Source organism: Condylura cristata, unplaced genomic scaffold (genome assembly GCF_000260355.1).
Source record: "Condylura cristata isolate star-nosed mole 26May11 unplaced genomic scaffold, ConCri1.0 scaffold00028, whole genome shotgun sequence".
NCBI lineage: Eukaryota > Metazoa > Chordata > Mammalia > Eulipotyphla > Talpidae > Condylura > Condylura cristata.
Window position 1 is genome coordinate 18,177,542 of NW_004567129.1, and position 8,961 is coordinate 18,186,502.

At 54.9% G+C, this 8,961-nt stretch overlaps 1 protein-coding gene across 5 annotated transcripts in view; it reads right to left on the bottom strand.

Annotated features, from left to right (window-relative positions):
• BEAN1 (brain expressed, associated with NEDD4, 1) overlaps positions 1–8,822 on the bottom strand; it is a 36,344-nt gene extending 27,522 nt beyond the window's left edge. The window contains exons 1-3 of one of the 5 annotated variants that reach the window (XM_012730432.1): positions 8,773–8,800; positions 1,573–1,717; positions 235–334 (exon numbers count right to left, since the gene is read on the bottom strand). In XM_012730432.1, the coding sequence (XP_012585886.1) occupies positions 235–259 (25 nt within the window). In that variant the 5' untranslated portion in view covers positions 260–334; positions 1,573–1,717; positions 8,773–8,800. Of the gene's footprint in view, positions 1–234; positions 335–1,572; positions 1,718–2,559; positions 2,759–8,772 lie in introns of those variants that run through there. The other 4 variants (XM_012730431.1, XM_012730435.1, XM_012730434.1 and 1 more) reach the window with 4 other exon arrangements.
• Positions 8,823–8,961: the final 139 nt, after the last annotated feature.

Consider the following 8,961-nt stretch of genomic DNA (forward strand, 5'->3'; position numbering starts at 1 on the left):
AAAAAAAAAAAGTCACCCCAACAGCACCCCTCTGAGCGCCCCACCCCTCGGGGTGGGGTGCTGCTATAGTGGGGCTGGCGGGAGTAGGCCTTGAGTTTTCAGAGAACATCTCCTCACAGAGCCCAGGCCCTTTCTGCTGCCGCCCCTCGCTGCCCGCAGGCACATCACATCACCCCGGGTCACCCCCTCAGCTCTCTGGCCCCGCGCCACGGAAGGAAGCAGGGAGAGACTTACAAGGGCAGGGGCGTTTGAAGGACATGTAATCTTTGTCGCAGAAGAGAGGAGCCAGCCTGCCACGTGCACAGTCCTGACTTCTCACGGACCCTCCACTCACCTGCAGAGACACAAACAGGCAGGTGATGGGGGTACCCACCTGGTGCCCACTAACTCTGCAGGCTGGGCACTCACATCCCCTGGGCTGTCAACCTCTGGGGAGAGGACGAGGGCTTTGAGAGTACGTGACCATTCTGGCCTGCCGGAGTATGGAGGTGCTGGAGCAGGGGCCTGCCGGTGTCCCCGTGGTGGGTGGAGGGGGGCTATCTCCCCGGATGGACTCTTGAGAGAATGAGAGATAACACTGAGTTGCCTCCCACTGCCTGGACAAATGCTGCAAACCACTGTCTGGAAGTCCTTGAAGGACTGGCCAAGTAGCCTCACTTGACAGAAGGGAAGACTGATCGGGCGAGGAGCAGGTCAGGTCCCACAGCTGGCTCTGGAAGCATATTCATGGATGCTTTGCTCAAACTAGATGATTGTCCTCAACCCAGATGATTATTATCCCCCACACTTTAAAGGGAAGATGCTCTTTTTATTCTCGGCGTAGAAATAAGGAAGTTGAGGCTCAGAGCGGTAATGGAGCTTTGTGTTTGTGTCTCACAGCTTCTCACAGGCTGGGAGTAGAACCTGGGTCTGTTTGGCTCCAAAGGTCCCGGTGAGCCAGGCACTTAATTTGGAATATCTGCTCAGTGTCTAGTACTGGTTAAATCATAAGACACCTAATGTGTTAGATTTCTGATTCAGGACAAAGGCCTAGAGAAGGAAGGGGTCTCTGCCCACACCCCCTCCGCTACCTTGGTGCAACACCTGGATGTCCACACAGCGTGGGAGCACCTCCATCCGCAATGGAGGAAGCAGCTTCAAAAAGTGACCTTCTCCCATGCGGCTGCGCCTCAGAACTGGTCCCCACTCTCTTGGTATGTCCCCGAGTGACATGAAGTCTTGGGGACATCAGCGACAGGTGTTTGTTATTTTCAAGGGAGAGTAGACATTGGGCTTGGTGAAATCAAACTGCACCTGTGAGGGTTGCTGAGCCCAGCGGGCTCTTTCAGGGGCAAGCTGGCAGCTAACAGGAAACCCTTCCAGGTCCCAGCAGGCAGCCAGCCGGGTTCTCTGGTGGTGACAGTGACATCATGGTGGACTGAATGTTCCTGAGAGGCAGGGCCAGAGCATCCCACCCTCCTCCAGAGATCCCTGTTGGAGGGATACATTTTTCTCCAAAGAGATCCCGCTTTTTGGTAGGGTATTTGGGGGTAAACGATACTAAATTGGTTAATGAATGAATCAAAGACCTACCTTTGGAGAACTTGAGCCCAGAAGTCTAATTCCTGAGTGCTGCTATCAACACCACCACTTTCTGGCTGTGTGACTTTGGGCAAAGCACTTCGCTTCTCTGAGTTGTAGTGCCGTCACAGCAGAGGTTGTGAGAGCACCTTACCTGCTGTGAGGAGAGCGAATGTACAGAAAGGGGCTCAGGTAGAAAACACGGCTACAGACAGGCTCACTCTGCTGTCCGAGGGGGTGGAAGGAAGGGGACCAGCCGCCATGACCGAGGGGTCTTTCAGGTGCCTCCCTCACCCCAGCTCAGTGTGAACCCGGTGCTGGTCTGAGACCCACTCTCCCTCCCCACGGAAAGCAACTTGAGAGTTCCGTGGGGGGAGATGAGGGAATGGAGGCCGGGTAGACAAGTCTCTGGTGCAAGGGGCTGCTTGGGGAACTGTGGTCTCAAACCAGAAAATTCACGAAGAATCTCGGTGCCTGGGATCTGTGCTTTCTAAAAATACACGTGTTTACCTGTGTCTGTTCCTGTCTGTCTGTACGCATGTGCACGTGGCCGCTGTACATCTGGGCTGATGGATCAGGGATCCATCCTAATTTGCTTTCCATTACTTCTCCTCCCTGAGGGTACGGAGGGCTAGGGGTGGCTTCTGGAAACGACACGCGCGCGGGGCTGGACATTGAGCGGATATTCCAAATTACGTGGAACTACCATGGCCCGAAGCTGACGCACGACTTGGGTGTAGAGGCTGCCTTTTCACCAGGCACAGCTTCCTGGGGAGAAGGATGCCCATGTAAGGAGCGGAGCTATCGAGCTACGTGGTCTCCGGCGGCCGAGGGAGCCAAGTACCCACCCCGATCTCACACATGACCAGCGCCGCAGTGACGATCCCCTGCGGTATGGATCAGTGATTTGCTCGAGAGGGACTGCAGTGGGGGAGGGTCCTGTGCCGCGAGGTCACGTCACCTGCCCACGTCCGAGGAGCGTTCCTGCCTGTGACTCACCGTCCACTAGACTGTCTGGGTGGGCGGATGGCGCGCTCCAGCTTTGAAGCGGCTAAATGTGGCGCAGCAGCCTGCACGGGCTTTACCTGTACTCCGGGGCCGCCGCGACGCTCAGACCCGCGCCGGAGCGTGTGACTCTGGCAGGGAGAGCCCGGCACAGCTTCACGCCATACAGCCTTTCATGAGGGCGCAGCGCACATGCGCGTTGCCAAGTCCTCAGGAAAGTCCCGCTGCGGTGGCCAGCAGAGGAGGGGCTGCGGGCGCGGGGCGGGCTGTGCGGCGACCACGTGATGCCGTGTTGTTTACGGCGCGGCCGCTGGACTGCAGTCACGTGACGTCAGCTCACTGCATTTCCTAACAAACCCCCATTTTACAGATGACAACGTTGAGGTATGAGTGGGGTCCGGGGAGTGTACGCCTGCCCCCCCGCCCCAAGCATACCCTTCGGGGGTATTTAAGCCCGACGGCAACGTTGTTCAATTTTATCCTTTTACAAGGGGCTCCCTGGACTCCGTGAACAGGGCGGACCAGATGTGGGGGGTCCGCAGGTGGCAGGAGATGATGGGGTCTAAATGAAGGCGAAAGAACCAGATTTCGCTGGTCCCACAGGTGTTTATGCAAAGGCTCCGTGTACCAGGTTTTGGGGTGGGGATAGCGGGGCGAAGCAGCCACGGATGGTGCCTGTCTCTGTGGAGATTACCTACCAGAGGTGAGACTAGGACAGTGGCTCAATTTGTTGGGCAGCAGCAAGGGATGGAGCAGAGTGGGTAGGTGGATAGAGATTGTCTGTGTAGGGAGGCTGTGGAGGATGCCATGTATGCACAGGGAGGAGACACAGCTGGGGTGTGGCTGGGAAGAGGGTTCTAGAGCAAAGGTCCTGGGGACGTCCGTCATGGACGGGTTGGATGCAGAGTGGACTGTGTAAGGGGTATTTAAGAAGTGGGACGGATGGATCAGATATGGAGGGCGAGGGAGGGGTGGAGGATGATTCCCTGTTTGCTTGGGTGACCTGGGGATAGTGGGGCCCTTCCTGAGGAGGGGGGGGTGTAGACAGCACAGTAAATGCTCAGTGACTGTGTCCTGCTGATGAGGCCATCTCTCAGGGGTTCCATGTGGGTGTGTATGTGACTGCCCAGGGCCAGAAGGAAGTCGGAAATTTTGGATTTTGGCTGGACGCTCTCATCTTGAAAAGGCTGTATTTGCCTTGCAAGGCAGTGACTAATTCCTAGGCTGCGGGTAGGGACCCCCAGAAAATCTTTCTCCTCCGCAGGAAGGTCTTTATGTCAGGTTGCGACACTGGTGACTTCCCCAGTTCTTGGAGAAGAGCAGTCCCTGGCATATGTTGCTATGTATCATTTAATTTTCATCATCTGATTGGGTGAAGGAATGAATGAGCGAATGAACTCAGGAGAGGGGAAGGAAAAGAGTGAGAACAGAGCGGCGCAGAGGTGTGCAGGAGACACTGAGGTTTGCAAACAGGTAACTTGGTCCTGATACTAGAAAACTGATTCAGTTGTATGGCCGTCTCTGCAGCAAAGAGGCCTTTCATCTCTGTGTGACCCCACTGGGTTTTCTAGAATGTTGGAGGTCTCCATGTTGATGTACCTGGAGCAGACCCTGCAACAGCTTCACTTGCCACCTCCTTCCACACCCCTGCCATGGCTCAGCCGCTCCAGCTTGGTTTCTTGTCTAGCTGCATAATCCAGTTCAGCTACCAAGGGTGTGGAGAAGCCCCACTCACGGCTCAGAACCCACCAAAGAGGACACAGACGAGCAGCATTCATGTCCAGTAAGAGAGGGCAGACTGAACCAATTGTGGCACACACTTATAGTGGAATACTGTACAGCTGTAAAGTCCCGATTTAAAAGACGTCTTAATAACAGATTTAAGAAGTAAACCGGATATGTAATCGGTATGTAACTCTACACCCAGCTATGATTCTTAATTTGTAAATAAAAACCAAAAAAAAAAACCAAAAACCAAAAAACAAAAAATCCTATGGAAACATTCATACACAGAAAAAGATTTGAAAGGAAATAGACTAAAATATTCATGCATTCCGCTCTTTGGGCAGTGGTGGGGTTGATGAGTATTTTAATGTTTCTTATATTTTTTATGATTTTCCAAATTTTCTACAATGAACATGGATTAGTTTTACAATCTAAAAAAATCATGAAAATGAAGATTGAAAAAATCCTTTTGTGCTAACTAAATGGAAAAGTAATTGACTAAATAAGTCAGTGAGAGCTAACTCACTGAATGTTTTTAAGGCTAATTTAATTGCCTCTGAACCTGTCATTTGTTACTGCAATTTAAAAAAAAATTACTTGTCTTTGAACTTACTGATAAGGTGCTTTATTAAAATGTTAGGAAAATAATCCCCATTGTTTCTAACCTTCATCCCATTTCCCCTGATGTTTCAGCCATCTGACCTGCCAAAAATTTGAGGGGATGGTGTCTCCCACGAACCTTCGAGTTTTAGTTACGAGTAGCTTACCTGGTGTAGGTTAATGAGGGATTGCCTATAGGAAGCTGGTGCCAACAGCCTATTCCACAGCCCAGGTTTGTGCCAGGCGAGTGCCCACAGCCTTAGTGGACAGCCTCTCTCAGCCTGTACCACCTTGGTTGTGTAATTACACTCTATGATGTTCACACGACGACGACATCACCTACAGACACATTCTCAGAACCTACCTCTGTCGTGAAGCTGCACATGACTATATTTCCAGGTAAGTATGTACTTGGCAAAAATCCTAACAATAGGCCTTCTGTCTGTAAAACGTTTGTAATTTGCAAAGCATGTTAAGTGCTGGGTACCATTACTGGGTACTGGTCTAGGTGATGGGGATATCACAGTGAGCAAAATGGGTAAAAGTACCTGGCTTTCTAGAGTTTGTTCCATGGATGAGGGTAAACAGGTAAGGAACGCGTAAGATACATTGATGCCTGGGGTGTTAAGTACAATGGAAAAAATGGGAAGAAGAGAGGGATTATAGGGGAGGCAGGATTGGTCTTTTAAATTAGTTTAATTACTATTTGGCTAGAAAACACATACAGGCATCTGCATGTATAGAATTTTAAAAATTCTATAGCTGGTAGACAGTGAACATACAGAGGTGAGATGAGTGACGATATCCATGGAGGAATCACTCCAAAAGCTAGTTTATTATCTAAGATGCATGGTGCCAATCAGGTTTACAAGCTCATAAAATTATGATGAGTCATGGTGATGTTTTACGTACTTTAGGTCTAGCAAAATTAGCCCTACACCTTTCTAAGCCTCAGTCTTCACATCTATAAAATAGGGACAGCGACAGCACCTAAGTTAGAATTCAGAGGGGAAAGGCTCACGCTCAGAAAACTTCACATGTGTCCACAACGCCGACACACAAGGCTGTCACCACAGACCCCACTTGCTGTGGCTGTGTTCCCTGGGGCTGTTACACACTGGAGGTGTGTGTTCCTGGGAGGGGTGTCATACTTGCTTCTATTTTCAAAAGGAAATCGGAGTTCTGAAAAGGTAAATCTGCCCAGAATCACACGCCATAAAGGCCGGCAGATGGCCCCAAAGCTGGGCTCTCACGCACAGGTCTGTTTTGTGCTCGCTAGCTGAGGGGCTCCTGAAGCCCTGCGGCCCCCCTTTCTCCCTGCAGGAGGCCAGAGCCAATTCCCACCTTCCGGCCCCTTTCTTTGTACCCTGAGCTCTTGTGGGGCAAAGGCTTTGGGTCCTAGGTGTGTCAGTGTGACTAATCGATTATTCCCGATGTTCCCTGTGGGCTGCGTTCCAGAGGCTGGGTGAATCGGGAGTCACAAACTTCTAAATTTCTTTCTGATAAACGACTTTGGGAAGAAGGGTAGTGAGGATTATGGAAGATGCAGAGAGGTGACACCCTAGTGGGTGTGGGTGTGGCGCGGGGGGGGGGCTTGGGTAGGCTTCAGAAGAAGAAAAGGAGAGGGTTTCTGTGTTATGGAACCCCGAGGGGGTCAACCTATTCTGCCTGTCTCATTAGGTAACATGAGGACAGACTCACCCCTCCCTGGCCCCCAGTTTCAGGCAGCTGGGCCACAGGTGGCCAGGACTAGCATGAGTGTCCACAAGCTGAATTTTGTCTCCTGGCCACTTGTACCCTCTGTGCCTTCCCTCCCACCCCCAGACTCCCAGCACCCCATCCCCCACCCCCCAGGCCCAGGGTCTCACCTGCTCTGCTCTGGGTCTGAGCCCCCAGTTGCCCAGACTGGGGAGCTCTCTTCCTGGTAACCTTTCTGCTCAGAAGCTCTAACCTGTCACTCAGTCACTGGCTCCATTTCCTCCCCTAGGGTCCTCACTTCTGCTGCGTCAGGGCCCAGTCACCTGGACAAACACCCCACAGTCAGCACAGAATGAGGGCTGGGACCCCACAGACCTCCCAGGCCTAGTAGCTGCTGTCTCCACTGCCGTGTCGACCGACAGTCAGCAGTGGAACATCGAAGCCACCTGACAACCAAATGCTCTTAAGGAAAAACAATCCTCAGGTCCCAAACCTTGGAGTGGAGAGAGAGGTATGCAGAGGATGAGTGAGCTGGGGGAGGGGGCAGCCCGCTTGGGGGTGAGGAGGGGGGCAGCAGCCGTCAGCCAAGGGCGAAGGGAAAAGCCAGTCAGATAGTGTTTTCCAACCTGGATGAAGATGGCCGGCAGGGAGGGGAGCTCAGGGGAGGGGGTGTCCTCTGAGAAAGGGCAGGCCCCAGAGAGAGAGAGTTTTGCATTGCAATCAGCTGTCATCAAGACCTTGGGGGGGTTTCAAGGGCCTCTTGGGTAAGGACTGGGGGGAGGGGGTTGTCATGTCCCCACCATGTGGGGAAAGTGCTCTCCCCCCCACCATACCCCCCCCCCGCATCTACTGGCCCCAACACTTCATGAAATGACACCTGTAACCAACCTGAATGAGTTCTGTTGTGAGCCAAGCACCATATACTAAGCCATCCACAAGCAGCATCTCACAGAATCCTCTTAACTCACCTTTCCGTGTTTCAGGTGGGAAAAATGAGGCTCGGGAGAGGTTATGTGTCTTACCTAAGGTCACACAGCTAGGGAGTCAACCAAGTCACCCTCTGCTTCCAAAGCCATTAGCCATTCAGCTCACAACAGAATTCTGCTTATTTGTGGGCCCAGGAAATCGAGGCATGGGGTGAAGCCCTCTTTGGGGCAGAGGAGTCAGGATGCTTTAGGACAGTGGGGCAGGGGCATCCTGGAGGCAGGTGCCCCCGGGACGGTGTGTGGACCAAGACCGAGGACAGGCTCCCAGCCTCTGCCGCTAACACCTTCCACCTGCGCCCTCCCCTTCTCAGCCGTCACCCCCCACCCTCCCCAACGGTCCTGGGATGAGGAGGGCAGTCCGTGCCATCCTCCAGCCCCGGAGCCCATGGGGAGAGAGAAAGGACTGCGAGAATCAGCCGGGGGTGGGATGGGCACTACCCAGCTCCCGAGGTCGCCTGGGGAGAGGCGGCAAAGCCACTCTCCACGCTGCGCAGCCAGCCGGAGTAGCCGCCACGGACTCAGCCTCGAACTCATTTACCGCGCAAGCGAAAAGTCGGCCCCAAAGGGGAAGAAGGTGCGGCGCAGACGCCCCCTCGCACACCCCACAGCTGAGAAGGGCCAGCGAGAAGGGCGCTGAAGCGGGGGCATGGCCCGGGTGACCCACCCGTGGGAGGGTCAAACTTCCAGGCTCGCGGGTGGGGGTGGGGTCTAGCTCAAACTCCGCAAAGCCTGGAGCCTCGTTCCTCTTGCTCTCTGGCCGAGAGTGCGTCCTAGTTTCCCTTAGGTGGGTTGTTGGGGCCCCCCCCCAGTCGAACGGAGGGAGCTGGGGAGATGGTCTTGTCGCCCCCGCCCCCAACTCCCTCTCCAGGGAGTGGATGCTCATCTGGGACTCGAGTCAGGCAAGAGCCCAGGGGACCCCCCGTCTTTCCCCGAGGCCGTGGGCAGGGACAGCCTCAGCCCGCTCGGGTAGCCGCGAGCCGCCCCGGGGCGCTGGGCGGGGGTCGCACGAGTCGGGGCATCTGGTTGCGAGCGCGCTGCGGCTCCGCTCCGGACCGCGCGTCCGCCCTCCGGCGCGCAGAGGCTCGGCGCCCGGAGCCCGGGGGGTGAGCAAGCCCCCGGCCCCTGCCAAGCAAGGAAAGGGGGCTGGGACCCCCGCCTCGGCCCTCCCCAGCGCCGCCCCCGGCCCCAAGCCCCTTACCCGGCTTGGCTGCCTCGCTCCACTCCGTGCGCCGCACTGCCGGCTCCAGCTTCGCTTCCAGCTCGGTTTCCCGCTCTGGCTCCTGCTCCTGCTCCGATTCCCGCTCGGATGCCACTGAGCTCCGGCTCGGGCACTGGCGTCGCGGGGGGCACGCCCCTCCGCCTCGGCCAGCGCGGCGCGCAGGGGCGG